General features: G+C 44.5%; 2 protein-coding genes across 3 annotated transcripts in view; both read left to right on the top strand.

Annotated features, from left to right (window-relative positions):
* Window positions 1-8,554, top strand: part of smurf2 (SMAD specific E3 ubiquitin protein ligase 2) — a 41,188-nt gene extending 32,634 nt beyond the window's left edge. Inside the window, exons 10-19 of the mRNA XM_028412769.1 lie at window positions 639-797; window positions 881-928; window positions 4,666-4,867; window positions 6,312-6,415; window positions 6,541-6,655; window positions 6,913-7,091; window positions 7,286-7,544; window positions 7,629-7,830; window positions 8,237-8,312; window positions 8,398-8,554. Coding sequence (XP_028268570.1) covers window positions 639-797; window positions 881-928; window positions 4,666-4,867; window positions 6,312-6,415; window positions 6,541-6,655; window positions 6,913-7,091; window positions 7,286-7,544; window positions 7,629-7,830; window positions 8,237-8,312; window positions 8,398-8,497 — 1,444 coding nt within the window. The 3' untranslated portion in view covers window positions 8,498-8,554. The remainder of the gene's footprint in view (window positions 1-638; window positions 798-880; window positions 929-4,665; window positions 4,868-6,311; window positions 6,416-6,540; window positions 6,656-6,912; window positions 7,092-7,285; window positions 7,545-7,628; window positions 7,831-8,236; window positions 8,313-8,397) is intronic.
* A 4,440-nt stretch (window positions 8,555-12,994) lies between these two features.
* Window positions 12,995-18,248, top strand: ddx5 (DEAD (Asp-Glu-Ala-Asp) box helicase 5). 2 transcript variants are annotated; one of them, XM_028411475.1, is made up of 13 exons: window positions 12,995-13,156; window positions 13,821-14,001; window positions 14,113-14,209; window positions 14,378-14,511; window positions 14,600-14,665; window positions 14,749-14,890; window positions 14,964-15,124; window positions 15,203-15,375; window positions 15,458-15,568; window positions 15,666-15,727; window positions 15,814-15,873; window positions 17,154-17,388; window positions 17,548-17,719. In XM_028411475.1, exons 1-13 carry the CDS (start codon window positions 13,098-13,100, stop codon window positions 17,573-17,575), a joined length of 1,509 nt encoding a protein of 502 aa, XP_028267276.1. In that variant the 5' UTR covers window positions 12,995-13,097; the 3' UTR covers window positions 17,576-17,719. The 2 variants fall into 2 exon arrangements, with proteins under 2 accessions (XP_028267276.1, XP_028267275.1); XM_028411474.1 differs by having other exon boundaries at window positions 12,996-13,156; window positions 17,154-17,375; window positions 17,548-18,248.
* The last annotated feature ends 761 nt before the right edge of the window (window positions 18,249-19,009 follow it).

Raw genomic sequence — 19,009 nt, 5'->3', positions numbered from 1 at the left:
AAATAACCGAGATGGGAGGAAGAAAAGGAAAACGAGAATAAAAAGTGATTTCTCGGAATCCTGCTGTCCACTTGAGTCCAGTTAGTCATTCCCTCAGCACATTTTTCTCCCCCCGTCCAACGCTACACTGCCTTTGCCACTAAAAAGATGAGCAGACAAGATGACTGTGAATGAGGTGGAAAGATAAAAAAAAATAAACCTGGGGTTGTTGCTGCTAAGAAGTGAGAACTAATTGTTGATGTTGTAGACTGCTGGCTTTGGTTATTTCCTGTTTCTTTTGGGGATTGTGAAGGTTGTATCCCTGTCCATGTTTGCCCCACAGCTTTCCTGTGACATTACAAATGTTTGTCATCCAAAGGCCAAAGCAGACAGCAACTGTGCCAGCTGTCCCAGGCAGGTACTAGCTGCAGCTTTATTGGCCTCTTCCTCACACTTGTGGCCAAATCTGCTGCCTCTGCTCATATAAGTTGCCTTTTGAATGCACACATTGTGTGCAGCATGACTTAAATGTGCCATCAGGCGGGCTTTTGAGGGCAAATAAACAGGGGGCCTCGAAGGCATCGCTCATTTACACAGTGTACTGCTACAAACTGGTTTAAATGCTTATTGTACTTTATTGTTTACCTGTTGCACCACAGGGATCTGAGTAATGTGAACTGTGAGGAACTGGGGCCTTTACCACCAGGATGGGAGATACGGAACACTGCCACAGGGAGGGTTTACTTTGTCGACCACAACAACCGAACCACGCAGTTCACAGACCCACGCCTCTCCGCTAACCTGCATCTAGTCCTAAAGTAAGTACCCTTAAAACAAAGATGTGTGGATACGATTTAAAAAAGCCAAGGTTTATTTTTATCTTCATTTTTTCTTTTTGTAGTCCAAGCCCCAATGGTTCCCGAGGAGGCATCGAAACTCAGAATGTCAGGTAAGGTTTGGGCTTCATGCCCGCAGTACTCGCTTACACATACATCCGTCAATGTTTTACACTGGGGTCCTGTGCCAGGGTGTGTTCACCACCTGTGTAGGTTAAACACCCAGCGGAGTCCTTATGCTGAGCAGACGTCTGCACACGCTGCGCACTCTTTTCCTTTCCATACAAACCTTCAGATTCCTCCGAGGTTTTGATCATAAAGGCGTTTTAGCACACAATCCGTCACAAAGCTGCCTTTGGCCAGACATCAGACAGCAGAGTGGAAACCGAGGCTGCTGCGTCTGTGGCTGAGGAGTGTCTTAACGTCCAGGAAACGAGGCATAAATTCTATGCCCAAGTCAATGAATGAATTGTGTGCGTCTGTGTGTGTCCATCTTTGTACTTTGTGTGTGTTGCCTCTCAGTTCGGTGCATGCCTGCGAGCGTGGCTGCACATGCTCAGAATTTCTTCCCCCCGCGCAGCTGTTCAAACACATACTGCGCAGCAATAGCCATAGAAATTACCCACAATACTTTGCTCGACAAAGGTGGCGGGTAAGCATACGGGTGCCTTGGTGGGCCTCCTCCTCCTGACCTCATTCCTCCTCCGTGCAGAGGGAGACGGAATGCGTCGATGCAGAGATCAGGTTTCTTTTTTTTTTCCTGTTCTGATGGATCAAAGAACATGTTTGGGATTTTGTATTCGTTTCGCCTTTTTTTTTTTTTTTTTTTTCCTCTGTGGCACTCATATAAAAATTGTATCTTGGCACGCCACTTTGGATTTTGACGTTGGAATTTTGTCATGAGGGTGATTATGCCCAGATGTGTGAAAATCCCATATGTAGGGTTATAGTTGTGTATGTATTAGAGGAGGATAATTGGGGTAGGAAGTGGGTACGTTTTTCGGAGGAGTCATTTCTCCATTATTTGTGTTTTTTTTTTATCGTGAAGGAAAGATCTTCCCTCAGCTTCATCATCAAGTGTTAGATCTTGGTCACTCAAGGACACATAAACATTTATGCTCTGAACATTTTAGTCACTGTGGTTTCATTTTTCACTGCAATATAAAGACCTGCGTCTCTATGGAAATGACGAAATCATAGCTACACATAAAAGGAACTCTTGTGAGTTATAAAGCCATAAATCATAAAAAATAAACTTATATTAATTTATAAAACATTAATCAAACCTAGATTCAGCATATACTTTTTTTTCCTCTGTGCCCACAAGTGTCAAACAAATGGGACATCCATATTAAACTATTGGCATTTTCAGGAAATGTTTTTTTTGATGTTGACCTGAGGAGTGAAGCATTTGTAGTTTTTTACAGAATCTTGTTGGCGTAAACAGTTTATATTTCACAAGTGTTTTGTTGAAATGTGACATTTTTAGGCTTTAAGTGTTCTACATCACACATGGTGCATTCAAGGACCATTGGAGAGTTGAAAGCCCTGCAGTTTTGTCTTATTTTGTTTTGAAAGAAGCATGAATTTCAAAAGCACTAGTGGGATTTTAGGGTTAAAACTTAACTTGTGTGAACTTTGTTTCATTTTAAACATCAGTTGCCTTTTTAGTTTAGTTCTTCTCCTAATGTTTGGATCGACTTTCTAGCGTATTTAAAAAAAAAAAAAAAAAGTCTGGAAAAGCTATCAATCTTCATGGATTTACATCAAGACATCTGCCTTTTATCAGGTCAGGGACTTAAGAAATGTTCACCCCTCATGTGCCGTCATCCCACAAAAATGTTTGATATATATATATGTGTCCGTCAAAGTTTTACTTTATTGCCCTGTTTTATTTGTTAAGGACACTGCCTGAGCATTGAGAGCATGGTTTTGGTTAAATTCCCCCTGTGATGTTGCAATCTTCTGCTGAATCCCAGCCCCCTGACTGGTCAAGGTCATTGTCCAATAGGTAACTGAATCCATGTCTGCTTTTAAGAGGCTGGCTGCAGAATCACCCATCTGTACCGTCGTATGAGAAATAACTGTAGCCTCCCAGACGTTTGTGATTTGTTGTGTAGCACGGGCAGTGTGTTGTCTTATGCAGCGAGCGTCTTCAGGTAACACGCACTAGTCTTGCTGCTGGACAGAGAACAGAGATCTGCGAGAGACTGTGGAGCAGGACTGTTTGATTTATGGGTAAAGGTGCAGGAAGAGATGCTCTGCGCCTCCTCGCCCCTACTTCCCCTCCAGCCTCTGAGCTGTCTGCAGTGTTTGGGTGATGTCAGGAGAGTGCCCTTCCTGCCTCCCCTCTCCCTCCGAGTCTAGTCTGCAGGAAATAAAGGGATTCATGAGGAGGTCTTGTGTATCCTATGGGGCCCTGTAGCTTTCTGGGACAGCATGAGGTGATTGAAAGGTGGATTCAGACCCCAGAAACTCAGGATGAGGTGTCATCGCAATGAAGGACAATACAAATTGTTAGGTGGAGTTTCATCAAGTCCTTTCAAATGTGGTCTGACTGATAGATGTTTGATGTAATTAGCTGATTAGATTAACCTTGACTGCATGCACACAGACCGGTGTGTGCATTTCCACCACCCTCTGTGCTCAGCTCTGGAGTCTGGTGTTTATGATCCAGCTCAGGGGCGAGCATGCCTGCTGCCCCCCACTGAAGTGCAAAAGGCCACTGTGCAAATAATCCTTTAGTGCCGGCCCTATAAAGGCTCTTTTGATTTTGTACGTGTGTCTGTGTGTTGTGAGCCCCCTTCCCTACTGTACCACCTTCTGAGGCCTTCTTCCCAAACCCAAATCAAAAGTTCTGTTTTTACCCAGTGGCCTGGATAAACCTCGCTACTCTTAGCATTCTCAGACAGGCTAGCTATGCCACAGAAGACCTGAAGAAAGTACACAGACCACTACATTCAAAACCCAAGATGGCAGCCATGTTTTTCCTGTCACGATGCAACAGAGGGAGCAGAGAAGCCCAGGCCACAGTCTTCTCCAGCTCCTCCTCGGGGATCCTCATCTGCTGGGGGATACAATCCCTCCAGGTCCTCCTGAGACGGCCTCTGTGCCTCCACGTAGCTTGCTGGCTCTAAAGGGGGCCCTCCTCTGGCCAACATCTGCACTAAACAGGTCTCATTGTGCACAGGGCTGTAAATATTTATTAGTTTCGTCTGCTATTATGTTATATTATAACTAATAGCAAGCTGATGCTTTTATTGAGTTAACCTTCAGTATATTTAGCAGAGTTTTTTTTAGTACACTGTAAAACTGTGTCTAGTGCAGTGTTTTCTCTGTGCCTCTGAGAGGTGTCCTTGATGATCCTACATTACCTCCAGTGTGCCCGATGAGTCAAAAACAACAGAGCATCGATAAAAAGCTTGTTGTAGTTCGGCTGTGAGACCACCACTGCCAGGTGGAGAGGCGGCGGTGCGCTGCGTGTTGCTGACTGTTGCAGTGAGTTTATGAGAGAGATGTCTTTGCTCTAATAATCCCACCTCCACCTCTCTGTCCGTCCGTCGGTCTGTGAGGGTCCGAGGCGGCTGTTTGATTTGATGTGCTTCCCAGATGACCTCAGTGTGTTTACGCCTCGTTCTCTGCAGTCAGCAAAGGACAGAAAAACAGCTCCGACTCTGACTCTGAGTTGTGTTTTGAATTCTTGGCTTTCCTCTTGTTGTTTTTGCACTGCTCTTTGCTTACTTTCTCCTTACATGTGATCCTATTTGGTAGACCAAAGACAATTTTGTGTTTCATCTTGTCCCTCTGTGTCTCTTTCTCTTGGCTTGCTGCTGCCATTGCTGTCCATCAGTCGTCAGAACCAGTCCAAGGATCAGGTCCAGCAGGCTCTGGTGTCCCCTGGTCAGCTCCCAGAGGAGGCAGAGTGCCTCACGGTGCCCAAGTACAAGAGGGACCTTGTTCAGAAGCTCAAGATCCTTCGCCAGGAACTGTCCCAGCAGCAGCCTCAGGCTGGCCACTGCCGCATCGAGGTGTCCCGGGAGGAGATCTTTGAGGTGAGAACAAGCTCAGTCATGTCCTTGTATCAACCAAAACTCACAAGGGGGTGCCTATAATTAAAGATGTAAACCAGAGGGGAACATTGTCACTGCCAGACGGTTTAAAATGCAAAACAAGATGTTAGGAAAACATGAAAACAATTGAACCCACCTGTCGTTTTTTTTCTCCCCAAAACTCAAATCTCTTAAACAAAAAAATCTGTGTTGGCCTTATAAATTAAACCAGAACATTTGATGCCTTGTAAGTGAAGCACAAACTTTAATTACTTGTACCTGCAGAACGTCTTATTGTTGTTGATTTATAGACTCACTAAATGTATTTTTAACATTCTCTGCAGGTATTTTTCCTCTTGTGTACTCCCATAAAGGTCATTGCCCGTAGCAGTTTGGCTGTTTGAATAGGTTCTCTCACACACACACGGTTATCTATGATGTGTGAAGGTAGTCTGTTTGAAATCTAAAGCAGACCTCTTGTTTCAGACGAGGATTTTCTCAAGTACATTTTCGCAGTGGGGGGAGTCCTTTTTTTTTTTTCCCCTGCATCTCAGAGGTGCGGGCCCTTCATCAGAACAACAACACCTGCAACAGACTGCGTGACCCTCATAAAATATGCACTGGAATGTGCTGGAACAGCCCCGTCTGTTAATCTGAACGAAGACATTTTTGTTGGCTGATCTCAACGTGAGAGAGAGGGGAGGAGGTGGGGTGGTGGTGAGGACGTCTTGAGGTTGAGCGAGACATAACTGCATAGCTTCTCCAGACCAGCTGAAGCATTAAATTATGACTGAATAGGCAAGTGTTCGCTGCTGGACTGTCAGAGCTGTCTGTGTGTGTGTGTGTTATTCAGCATAGATAAGACATTCCCTTCTCTCCCAGAGCACCTCGTGGTTGTCTACTTTATCTGGAGGGCACGGTGGAACCTGGCTGTGTTATTTTAGTCTTACCACTATGTTTATTATAACTGCCCCTAATCCACTTTAAATGAACCCTCCCCCTGACGCTGTGAGCCATGTGTATGTGGGCTGAGCCCTGATTGAGGTGCAGAAATCTCACAACACGTTGAAAATCTTGCAAAAGGCCAATTATGGAAGAGTTGATGGTCTATAACCTTTAGTTGATTTTCTTCTGAGCATGGTGCTTAGATTACGGAGGATGCATTGGTAGCACTGGTTACCATTCAGGCCTTTTTCACTGCAGGGGTTTGCAGGCCCCTTTTACCTAAAACGTTCAGGTTCCTGCTCGAAAAGTTCCTGTATCGCTGGTCTGTTTGTTCTCTGAATTAAGGCAGATTTGCTCAGTATCTAGCTGGACGGGATGGTACAGTCTTTCAGAGGAACTGCACTCTAATCATCCCTTTTTGAACCCCACCTTAAAACAGTTGATAAATTCCTGCAGTAGAAAAACATCTTTTCTGACTTTCTTATTTTTATTTGTGTTGCAGGAATCATATCGACAGGTGATGAAGATGAGGCCGAAAGACCTGTGGAAAAGGCTAATGGTGAAGTTTAGAGGTGAAGAGGGACTGGACTATGGAGGAGTGGCCAGGTAAGAAGCCCAAGCACCTGAGACATACACTGATGTTTCGACTCTTTCACGGATTTTCACTTTTGTTCTGAGCTCATAATGACAACTCGTATCACTCCTCACATCTGTCCGGTCCTTGTTTGCAGGGAGTGGCTGTATCTGCTGTCGCATGAGATGCTGAACCCATATTATGGCCTGTTCCAGTACTCCCGCGATGACATCTACACGCTGCAGATTAACCCTGACTCTGCTGTCAACCCTGTAAGTCACACAGAAATCCCTCCAGCATGCTTAAGCCGCAGTCCAGACATCGTCAAAGGCGAGTCAGCCTGACCGCACTATTTGTTTACTCCGTGCTTATATCATTTGCAAGGAGATTCAGATTGTGGTGTCTGAGTAGATTCCTCCTGTCACCGACTATTGTGGACGTTAAATTCCGCCTGCAGGAAAATCCCAGACATATCTTAAATCCTCAATCCTGCTGGTAACTCATGCCGCCGTGTTTTGTCTCCCTGCAGGAGCACTTGTCATACTTTCACTTTGTGGGTCGTATCATGGGCATGGCAGTGTTCCATGGCCACTACATAGACGGCGGCTTCACTCTCCCCTTCTACAAACAGCTGCTGGGTAAACCCATCACCCTGGACGACATGGAGTCTGTCGACCCTGACCTGCACAACAGCCTTGTCTGGATCCTGTGAGTACACAACGCATTGTAATTGTAATCACAACTATAGTGTATTCGTTGTATTCTTGTTAAATATGGAGAACTAGTTCCTCTCTCCTTACTTTGATGACAGCGCCCCCCTGGGGTCTAACCAGCGTTTACACCAGTGTTCTGACAGACTAAAAATGGCTAAATGTTTCCTCACTTTGTGTTTTTGTCTCCAGGGACAATGACATCACAGGTGTGCTGGACCACACCTTTTGCGTAGAACACAATGCTTACGGAGAGATCATCCAGCATGAGCTCAAGCCCAACGGCAAAAGCATCCCCGTCACCCAGGACACCAAGAAAGAGTACGTCCGACTCTACGTCAACTGGCGTTTCCTGCGAGGTATAGAGGCTCAGTTCTTGGCTCTGCAGAAGGGCTTCAATGAGGTCATCCCCCAACACCTGCTGAAGGCATTTGATGAGAAGGAGCTTGAGGTATTTTAAACGTATCCTTGTTCACATGTAGGTGTCACGTTTGCAGGTCCAACACGCTCACATGATTTTTCTCCTACCTTGCAGCTGATTGTATGCGGACTGGGCAAAATCGACATCAACGACTGGAAGTCCAACACGCGGCTCAAACACTGCACCCCCGACAGCAACATCGTCAAATGGTTCTGGAAAGCGGTGGAGACCTTCGACGAGGAGCGCAGAGCCCGGCTACTGCAGTTCGTCACCGGATCCTCCAGAGTTCCCCTGCAAGGATTCAAGGCCCTCCAAGGTAACAACACGTAAACACTTAGCAGGTTACAAAACGGTAACGCGGTGCAGAGAGATGAGGTCGGGCGCAGCTCCTTTTCAGTTCCGTTCATTCACGGGCTCAGGTGTGTGTGTGTACGTGTCTCTGAGTGCAGTGCAGTGGTTCAGTGGGTCCATCCTGGCAGAGACAAAGCACCCAGGCAGCAGGAGAACACCCCCCCCCCAAACACACCTTATATAACAGGGCCATCCTTTCTCAGGCAAACATCCTCAGGCTAAAATTAGCCCAAAACATCTCAGACGAGGCTACAGAGGCCAAATGACTTCATCCCTGTAACTTTTTTTTTTTACTGTGTTTACTTTGACAATTCCTCATACTGCTGTATGAATGTTTGAAGATCCACTGAACCTAAGTGTTTCTCACGCAGGAGCTGCAGGTCCACGACTCTTCACCATTCATCAGATCGATGCCAACACCGACAACCTGCCCAAAGCCCACACCTGGTGAGGAAACTGTCAATGACGTCACGTTGCCCTTTCTAAAACATTTGTGTTTTCATTGTTAAACCACAATCTTTGTTTTTTCCAGTTTCAACCGGATTGACATTCCTCCCTACGAGCACTATGACAAACTGTACGACAAGTTGCTCACTGCCATCGAGGAGACGTGCGGCTTCGCCGTCGAGTGAGTCGGAGATGCTGACAAAGACTCGACCCACGACCAGAAGCGACACCGGCCAGGATGAGCCGCCGTCCTCACAAACGGAGGGGGAGTGGAGGGGAGGGAGGGAGGGAGGGAGGGAGGGAGGGAGGGAGGGGGTGGGTCATGGAAGGCTGCTTTACCTGGGGGGACGCTAACACATCCTGGGGGACTTGAGGCCAAGCTAAGGGAGGGGAACTGTCACCATGACTGTGGCCCTCCTTTATATCTTCTTTTATTGTTGAAAAGGATCTCTTCAGCTGCTAATAACTCAGACTATTTACTAACTCGTGGAACCTGCAAAGTTTGCTGGCTCTTCCCTTTTTTCTATGTTCATTTTAGCATTAAAAAAAAAACAAAAACAAAAAAACAGACCATATTCGTTGTAGCAAATCTCCATCTTAACCCAGCAGAACACAAGGTCAGTCCGCTCTGAAACAATAGCCAGAGAGTACAGGGTTATTATTATTATTATCGGTCACCACAACCACTTGGAAACACTAATTTCGGATGCAGAGTGTGTACGACTCGGGCTGTGTTTGGTGTCACGCTGAGGCCATCGGTGATGCCGCAGTGAAGCTGCGACGTGTGTGTGTGTGTGTGTGTGTGTGGAAGAGAAGGCAAGACCAGGGACTGAAATCCAACTGACTGTTTACAACCTTCTCCAAAGACGGCAGCAGGAACCTCTGCTCCGACATCCAGAGCTGCATTCCCAGAAGAAGAAGGAAAAAAAAAAAAGAAAACCTGCTTCACACGACTAGCTGTGTCTGAAAGTGAGTAAATGAATGAAGAGCTTGAAATGTGTTATTTTTATATAACAGGGAAAATTGAGAAAGAAACAATAAAATTCTATATAATATATATAATTTATTGTTGTTATACTTCAGAACGCCCTTTTTCCATTGTTTCCAAAATCCTGTTAAATGTTGAGTGTAACTGTTTAAATTATAGAAGACGGTGAAAACTTGACTGAATCTCACTAAAGAATGCTGTGGTTTATTTCTGACCTCTCATACTGTACAAGGGCAAAAAAAAAAACAATCTGTAACAATCTGTAACACATAACGTCCTCTGAGTGCCATAATCGTCTTTGAATGAATGAATATCTGCGTATAGAGAGGTGAAGTCCCGCCTCTTCCTGTCGACCACATGGGGCGCTGTTTCAGGAACGATGGTGGTCCACAAAAAGAAGGAAGTACACTTTGAATTACATCCACTTTCATCATAAACATGTCCGTCATCTTGTTAATACTAGGCAAAAAAACACCAATCTGTGTCATACAAATACACAATCACATGTTACATTCAATTTAAACAGGGTCCAAAATTTAGTTATTGACCATCGTATGTGTTTTTCTGAAATAAAGTCTCATGGTGGAAGATAGGAGCAGCTGGACTGGTAGAGTTTTCTTAAAGACGTTTGCTCCTCCAAGCTGCTTCATCAGTTCTGACCTGATGGAATGAAAATGACCTCATCAATGTGTTAGGGGTCTGACTTCACCTCTCTATCCAGCCGACCCTTTAAATTCTGCTGATTTCACTCTGGAGCTACATACGGTGGTGCGTTGACCCCTTTTTGCTACCCCACCTTTTTTAACACATATTTGTAGCTGGGCTTTTATTAACACCATCAGTCAGTCCAAAGTCTGCCACTTTGTGCTGCTTCCGTGTCATTAATGAAAAGAAAAACCTCTACTACCTTCTTGCCATGTGGTGCTGTCTTCTATTGGCGACCTTAGCTTACCGACTCACCACTCACACCTGTCTGTGGCCACAAAACGTTTCCTGAAGCCACACTCTCAGGAGTTAGTCTGGTTTGAACTTACCGTACCTGGATGTCGTGCCCACAGCCGACCTTTAACACACACACACACACACACACACACACACTGTTGTGCATGTCTCCATATGTGCTTTTTTGGTTGCGAGTGATCTGAATGTGTTTTTAGCCTGCTACACAGTCCTGTTTGTGATGTTTTTATCCAGAGGAAGAGGGGGTGGATGTTGTTTTCTACGATTTTGAAAAATGAAAATCTTGAATGTTTTTAAAAGATGCTGCCTGTCTAGCAATCTCTACGACCGTGGACTGTTGTTAACGTTTGCATACATTAAAAAACAAAAAGGAAAAAAAAAAAAAAAAGTTTCTTTCACATGTATGCAAAGTGAAAAGTGTCCTCAGATGGTGCTTTGTACAGTAATAAGATATTGTTCATATATGTGGATCAAACAAACTGTAATTTATCTTTAACTTAAGTAGATTAAGGTTTTCTTGAAAAGAAGAAACTTGCACACAAACCGAGCGAGGTTGTTTAAAGACGACTTCTTCTGTACCGTTCACCTTTAAGTCCAGTGCACAAGCTGATCACCCTACTGTCTGTTTCTACACTACATCGTCGCTCAGCCCGTCGCTGCCTCTCACTGAACTAAACTTTTGATTTAAAAAAAAGTTGAGAGATGCCGTTTTTTTTATTTTATTTTATTTGTTTTTTTGTTTTTTTTTAAATAGCATGATCCACTAGCAGGAATATATCTCTCATAGCTGACTGATGCAATTTGATGTATGTTAACACTATCATTTTGTAAGAGTATTTTATTTTTGTGTGTAATTAGTTCTAATTAAACTTGCCTTTGTCTAACAATGTAAGGCCTTGTACAAACGTCTGTCCGTCTTTTCTTTTTTTATTCAACAATTCTGCCGTTTTCTTAAAATCATACCTATTTAGACTTTTGTTTTGTTTTTCTGCCTCAGATTAAATCAGAATTAGGTGTGTTTTTATCATTTTTTTCCCCCATCTGAGTTAAAGTCAAGCTGTTTTTCCTTGAATTCTGATATTTTGCACACATTTTTTGGGATTGGAATTCTCATAATAATGAAAAATTCCTCAAAATTTAAATTGATTAAAGTTGAAACACAGTTACACACAGTACCATGGAAACCATCCACTCTCATCATAAACATGTCCGTCGTATTGTTAATACTAGACAAAAAAAAACGCCAATCTGTGTCATACAAATACACAATCACATGTTACATTCAATTTAAACAGGGTCCAAAATTAAGTTATTGACCACCGTATGTGCTGTTCTGAAATAAAGTCTCATGTTGGTTCTTTGTTCGGGCTCCTCCAAGCTGCTTCATCAGTTCTGACCTGATCGAATGACTGGGATGACCTCATCAGTGTGTTAGGGGTCTGACTCCACCTCTCTATCCAGCCGACCCTCTGCCATTTTTTCATAATTCATACTTTGATGCATACAAAAAAGTTAAACACAGAGCACAGTGATTATCAAATTATTATTAAAGACAATATATGATAATTGATTAACTTAAAAAAAGTACAAAGACAACATCAGATGTTAAAAACCACATTTTTCTGTAATCCAGCTTCGTTGGCTTTGGGGTTAGATTAGTGCTGCACTGGTTTAGAATACATGTCAAGTGGGGGGTTTGTAAGAACCCCCTTCAAAAGCTTTACATGTGAATGGCACATATCCCTGACCACCCACTGTTTATTCACTGATACCACTCTGGATTAAAACGTCTGGCAGATGGCTCCGAGGGGGGGGGGGGGCGGGGGATAACCATAATATGACAATAACCAGAGTTGTTGGGTTGAAAAGGTGCCAAGTACAGTTTTTAACCCACGTACAGTGTTTTGTTGTCTCACAGGCATCTGAAGGGTCAGTGTCCTCTCACACACACACAGGGAGGCAGACACACAGCAGACATTTTATTGTGAATGTGTTTACTGCTTCACTATGTTTAAGTCAATGTGATCCTGGAGCTGAAATAATGTCCAGGTGACTCCTGATGGTGAGCCAATCAGACACTGACTCTTCCAAACAAATCAGAAACAACACGTCATGAATGTTTAAAACACACATTCTACTACTGTTTTATAGTATAATGGTCATATTTATTAGATTATGTTTTATATATATCTTTCTAATTCAGGGAATAAACTCCACTTTAGTCATTGTCATTTTTTTAAGGTAAGAAAAAAACCTGTGTATTTTTTTTCTTTCATATTTTACTTTTGATCCTTTATTTATTTCTATAAATTTATAAATAAATTGTTTAATCTTTCCAACAAATGTTAAGTTAAATATTAAATACACATTTTTTTATTTTTTTTTTTTTATTTTTTTTTTAGTTTGGGTTGGTCTTGATGACGTCACTTTCCGTAACACATCGGTAGAAGCGCAGTCAAGACCAAATCACCAGTTTTCGGTCTCGTAAATATTCATCCGCCAAAACTCGTTGCACTGATAAAGTAAACCGGCATAAGACAATGTTTTTGTGGTTTCTGGTTTAAAAGTGTGCAAGAAAATATTTATGTGGAAGAATATATTCGTTAAAACTGTAAAGATATTTACAGTTTTGTTGTTTTTATCTAGTCCGTGTGGTGAAGTCGAAACCCGTGCGGCGGATGAATACATCGGAAGAGGCACTTCCTTTTGCCATATAACGGGCCTCATTTTTTTTCCTTACCGGCATTTCAGCAGCTCTGCCGGGCGGATTTTTTTTAAGTCGGCAGTGAACTCAAGTTCTATTTATCTCTTCATTTTTTTACTATTTGTTTAAAAATATGCCTGGATATTCCGACAGAGATCGCGGCAGAGATCGGGATAGAGATAGAGACAGAGGGTGAGTCGTTTTTTACCTTTAATTTTGCCGTTTTTAACCGTAGCCTCAACCGTAAAAATGGCCGACGGGATTTTGAAAAAAAAAAACTCACCCGGATAACTACACATTCTATGTGTACTTTGTAAAAAAAAAAACACGCTGTTGTTTGTTTGTGTTGTAATTGGAGGTTTACCGGGTAGATTAGCAGCAGGTAGCCGGGATTATTTATCCATCCAGGGCCGAGGCCGGTGAAAGGAGCCCTTGTCTTTGGCTCAAGGCCTTGTCTGGCCTCGTGCCCCGGCAGCACGGCCTCCTGTTAGCTTCATGGTAACATTAGCAACACTGATGTCACACTCATCCGCCATTACCCGTAGTATTACCTCTGTGTGTGCGGCCAGACGGCGCCGTTTCACACACATTTCATACAATAGAAGCGAGTTTTCGTTGCGTATTTACTTTGTGGTGACGTTATGGTGCTAATAGAACTAGCTAGTCGGCGTTTCGCCATGTGGCAGCGTGAATGCGTTTACAAAATGCCGGCTCTTCCATTGTTCCTCTGCTGGCTGGAAAGTATAGCGCAGCTATCCGATTTCACAGAAGGAAGTATTTTAGAAGCGGATTCTAGTCTGTAGTCGTTTCTGTGTTTTGACTGTGTGGGGATCTGACTCGTCTTTATTGTTTGCAGCTATGGCGGCGGTCCCCCTCGGTTCGGAGGAAACCGTGGAGGTGGTGGTGGAGGTGGTGGAGGAGGAAAGTTCGGAAACCCCGGTGACCGGCTGCGGAAAAAACACTGGAATCTGGACGAGCTCCCGAAGTTTGAGAAGAATTTCTACCAGCAGCATCCAGATGTGGCTCGGCGGTCTCCGGTACGTACCGAGTGTTATACAACACCTCTGAATATGTCCTCAGTACCACACGTGGTTACTGTTATGCAATTGGTTGCAGCCACTGATTTCTCTCCGTTCACTGTCCTGCAGCAAGATGTTGAACAATACAGAAGATCCAAGACGATTACAGTGAAGGGGAGATGCTGTCCCAACCCCATCATGAAGTTTAACGAAGCAGGCTTCCCATGTAAGTTCATGGTTCCATTGAAATTTGACACTACACATTTCAACATTTTTCTACATGTAATCACAAAACATTAATTTTTTTCTTTCCATACAAAATATAGCCACAGGTTATAATAATAAACAAGTGATTTGATCGATTTAAATTAATTGTTGCCGTTTTCTCCTCCAGCTTATGTGATTGAAGTAATCGACAAACAGAATTGGACTGACCCAACGCCCATCCAGGCTCAGGGATGGCCCCTGGCTCTCAGTGGCCAGGATATGGTCGGCATTGCACAGACTGGTTCTGGCAAAACGCTTTCTGTGAGTTGCACATGCTTAACATTTAAATCCAATGTCATACAGAAGGTATGATTTTTGATATATTAAAATGTTAATGTTTTCTCTTCAGTATCTGCTGCCTGCAATCGTGCACATCAACCACCAGCCTTTCTTGGAACGTGGAGATGGTCCAATTGTAAGTAGTAACGGTCTTTACTGTTATCCAGGAGGCTTTGATTGTCTGTTCCTTCACTAATGAGCTGTCATTTTCCTCCTCAGTGTTTAGTGCTTGCTCCGACCCGTGAGCTTGCGCAGCAGGTGCAGCAGGTGGCTGCAGAATACGGCAGAGCTTCTCGCCTCAAGTCCACCTGCATCTATGGAGGAGCACCCAAGGGACCTCAGATCCGTGATCTGGAAAGAGGTAAAGTAGTCCTTATTTGTTGTGACCTTTGGAAGAAACACGAGTTTTGGTCTCATGATTTCTTCTTTTAAAGGCGTGGAGATCTGCATCGCTACTCCTGGCAGGCTCATCGACTTCCTCGAGGCAGGAAAGACAAACCTTCGCAGATGTACTTACCTGGTGCTGGATGAAGCCGACAGAATGCTGGACATGGGCTTCGAACCACAGATCAGGAAAATTGTCGACCAGATCCGGGTATGTGTCTTTACTCACACATCTGCAGGGCTGTAGTTTTTCTCGGTGGATAAGTTAACGGTTGCTCTGTCTCTGCAGCCTGACAGGCAGACTCTGATGTGGAGTGCCACTTGGCCCAAAGAGGTTCGCCAGCTGGCAGAGGACTTCTTGAAGGAGTACGTGCAGATCAATATCGGGGCGTTGCAGCTCAGTGCCAACCACAACATTCTGCAGATTGTGGATGTTTGCAGCGATGGAGAGAAGGAAAACAAGTGAGTAACTAGTGCAGGGAAAATGATTGTTTTATGAAGATTTCAAAGTTTGAGCCGTTGGTTAATCGTCGTCTTATTTTAGGCTCATTCGTCTGCTCGAGGAAATCATGAGCGAGAAGGAGAACAAAACGATCATCTTCGTAGAGACAAAGAGGCGGTGTGACGACCTCACAAGGAGGATGAGAAGGGATGGGTGAGTGTTAAATTACAAGAGCATACAAATACCGTTCAGCTTGTTACTCAAGGTTGGTCAGCTTATCTGAATGAACTCTTGAATGTTTTCCTCTCAGGTGGCCGGCTATGGGTATCCATGGAGACAAAAGCCAGCAGGAAAGAGACTGGGTTCTCAATGGTAAGCTTGCATTGCTAGTTAACCTGACCAGTAGAACCTACATCATGTGTCTGGTTGCGTTTCTAATTATCACATATGATTTCCAGAGTTCAAATTTGGGAAGGCTCCGATTCTCATTGCTACAGACGTTGCCTCCAGAGGTCTAGGTCAGTATCCTCCCTGAACGGTTTCATACTTACATGTTTAAAAGAAAGTGTTTTTGCTTTCTTTAACTCTTCTGCTTCTTTCTGAGTTTCTTCCCTGACCCGAAGGAGCAGTCTGTATGGCAGGGCCTTGGCATGACAAGCCCAGGTATCCAGAGGGGGAAGGAGGATTCTTGGAGGTGTCCTGACTGGCGAGGCACGGGTCTCCCAGTCGTTGCAGATGTACAGAGGTGACCAGGCCCAAGTGCAGCATAATGCGCTGGCCTGCCTAAAAAGGGGGGATGAGTTGAGGGCTGGCCACAGTTCCTCCCCCATACGCTCGTCTGTTCTCTGGCAATGGTTTGGACTGCTTCACACACCCAGGCTCTAACTGTCCCAGCTCAAAGCCCAGCTACACGTTTTTTTTCTATCGTCTTGCATGTATGTTTGGGCAGTGCTTTGCAAGTCATTTTTAGAAGAGGCTTTTTGATGTGTAGACTTGTAAAAGCATGGGTGGCGTTAATGTTGCAGTTTCCTAAACTCCTGTCCGAAGAGCAGTCTGTCCGATCGATCATACCTTCACCTCTGTAAAGACATGGCTACTGGCGCATTTGGTGACAGTGGGACATGCTAGTCGGACAAAATCCAAGCTCACACTCCTCCCTCGCCTGCGTTTCAAAGTCATGTCGAGACCTGCCAACGAGAGACATTATGAACACGGGAATAATCTGGAATAATCTTGCCATGCTGAGAAGGGGGTGCACTGTAGACATCCTGCAAACGGGTTCAGGTCTACAGTTTTCTTGGCAAGAGACGCTGCACACGTGAGCTCTGTAGCCAGCAAGTGTGTGACAAAGGGGACTTTGGTTAAGCGGTAGCTCGTGCACACTTGGAGGCAGTAGTGTGCACAGCTGCTATACTGTGTAGAGACAACATGTGGGTCAGTGTGTGGGGCGTGTGCTGCAATGGGAAATGGACTAGTGAATGCATACTCCAGAAAATGGTAAGGCTGCTGGTCCATGCTTTCTCAAGGTGATCTGGCAGTGGCTCAACAGGGGAGGGTTTTTATTTTAGAAGATAATGGAGTTTGCATCCTTTCTTTTCCCACCGTAGTCTCCCCGTGGATTAAATATTCTGTCTAATTTCAGTCTCTTGCAGCCTTGTGGGTTAACTAGCCACCCCACCCTCATAACCTGTACTAACTTGCTCTTTTGTTTTTGATCTGGTTGTTGTGGTGGCCTGGTGCACGTCTCTCGTGTGCTGCCCTCTCCTCCTTTCTGCCACACTGCAACGTAATCTTACAGATGTTGAAGATGTGAAATTTGTCATCAACTTTGACTACCCCAACAACTCTGAGGACTATATCCACCGCATTGGCCGAACGGCTCGTAGCCAAAAGACAGGCACAGCCTATACCTTCTTCACCCAGAACAACATGAGGCAGGCCGGCGACCTCGTCTCTGTGCTCCGCGAGGCCAACCAGGCCATCAATCCCAAGCTCCTCCAGATGGCAGAAGACAGAGGAGGTAAATCCAATTGGTGAGATACAGAAACTGTGCTGCGAACTGCAGCTGCTTTTCTTGAGAATTGGATGGGTTTCTTAAAATTAGCTGGTTTGTATCTGAAACCAGTTTAAATATTTAGTAAAAACGTGTTGCAATTTTTTCTAAAGTCTCTTTTTTTTTCTCCATCTTTCAGGTCGTTCAAGGGGAGGCAGAGGTGGTGATTTTGACCGTCGGGATAGGTATAGGCGTGACTTTGGCGGTTTTAGGGACAGGGATGGTGGTAGAGGCTATGATAATGGACCAAGTAAGACCTTTGGCTCAAACGCACAAAATGGAGGCTATGGGGGAAACAACGGCAGCACCAACGGCTTCGGTGGCGCAAGCTATAACGGTAACGGACAGTCCAACTTTGGCAACAACCAAACTGGGCCATTTGGTGCCCAGAACAACTTCCAGGCCCAGCAGAACGGCGCCGGCCATCCTCCGTACCCGTTCCCTCAGGCACAGGCTCCCCAGCAGCATCCTCCGCCGCTGGTGCCGTACCCCATGCCTCCACAGTTCTCTCAGTAAAAACCCACTGTACACTTGAAAAGAAGTAATTTATTGCTTTTTTTTGTCTTTAAGTTTCTCTTATTAGCCAGATTTTTTTGTATTTACACAACAGGGTTACAACAACTTGAACCTTCATCAAGCCTTTTGAGATCTGCAGTGCTGCAATAGTGACGTTGCACCCTCGTATTTCTATTACTATTTAATTTGTTACATTCCTTCAGTAATGTTTTAGTTAAATTTTGTACTAGGTGATTACAAATGTATTGGTTTTCATGTGTATCATTAAAAGCTCCTATATTGGAAGTGCACTGCATGATCTTTCAAATAAACTCCCTTACCAAACTTTTGGCGTCTCTGTGTGCTGTGTACTACCTCTACTGTCCAGCAGGTGGCAGGAGTCACATACATATAGTGACTGTCATCTGAGAATCGGGTTTAGTGGAGCTGTTGCAGTGTGTTCTTGGTGTTGCCACAACATTTTGTTGCACAATGAAAATGTGTATCACTTCCTCCATCCTGTGGTGATGGGATTGGCGTCTGGTGGATGCTTAGTCTCATGCTCGTCACATGCTGCGGCCCTCAGGATTGTGTTGTGGGAAACTTTTTAATAGGTGGACTTTGGTTCTTAGTGAAAATCTAATTCTTATCTTGGAGTCTTACTATGGGGGACTGGAGCTAGTCCCAGCATTGTTCCTTTGTCCAGACATCCAACAGGACTGGTGTCGGACTTTGTTCAGTGCTGCTTGGACCAGTCCTGTGAGACACTTCTCTGCTGAGACATCCACCTAACCGGCTGTGTCTCAGACCTTTAATGAGAGGAGGAGTCATCCTTATCCAAACCACCTTAACCTCATCTCACCTCCGCTGCTCCAGTCAGTGTGGTGCAGCAGCAGCTCCACCCTGAGGCCTCTTCCAGGGTTCTCTCATGACTTTGATGAAGTCAATAAACATCAGTGTAGAAATCCAGATTCCAGAAGAAGTGATTCTAGTCATTTAAGTTAGGATGTTTGGAAGTGATGCTCTTATTTAATCTGATTTTGTCACTGAGGTGAGAGGTGGAGGACCTCGGCCCCACATGTCTCAGTAAACCAGCTGCTCCACCT

This window comes from Parambassis ranga, chromosome 8 (genome assembly GCF_900634625.1).
Source record: "Parambassis ranga chromosome 8, fParRan2.1, whole genome shotgun sequence".
Classification (NCBI taxonomy): domain Eukaryota; kingdom Metazoa; phylum Chordata; class Actinopteri; family Ambassidae; genus Parambassis; species Parambassis ranga.
Note: the sequence above shows the minus strand (reverse complement) of the source record. Positions and strands in the feature narration are given on the sequence as shown.

What these genes read in the sequence shown, in the direction of transcription:
- ddx5 (XM_028411474.1), top strand. Translation starts at nt 13,098, where the DNA reads ATGCCTGGATATTCCGACAGAGATCGCGGCAGAGATCGGGATAGAGAT. An exon ending in GATAGAGATAGAGACAGAGG is followed by an intron (nt 13,157 to 13,820) that starts GTGAGTCGTTTT and finishes TATTGTTTGCAG; the next exon opens with CTATGGCGGCGGTCCCCCTC. An exon ending in ATGTGGCTCGGCGGTCTCCG is followed by an intron (nt 14,002 to 14,112) that starts GTACGTACCGAG and finishes ACTGTCCTGCAG; the next exon opens with CAAGATGTTGAACAATACAG.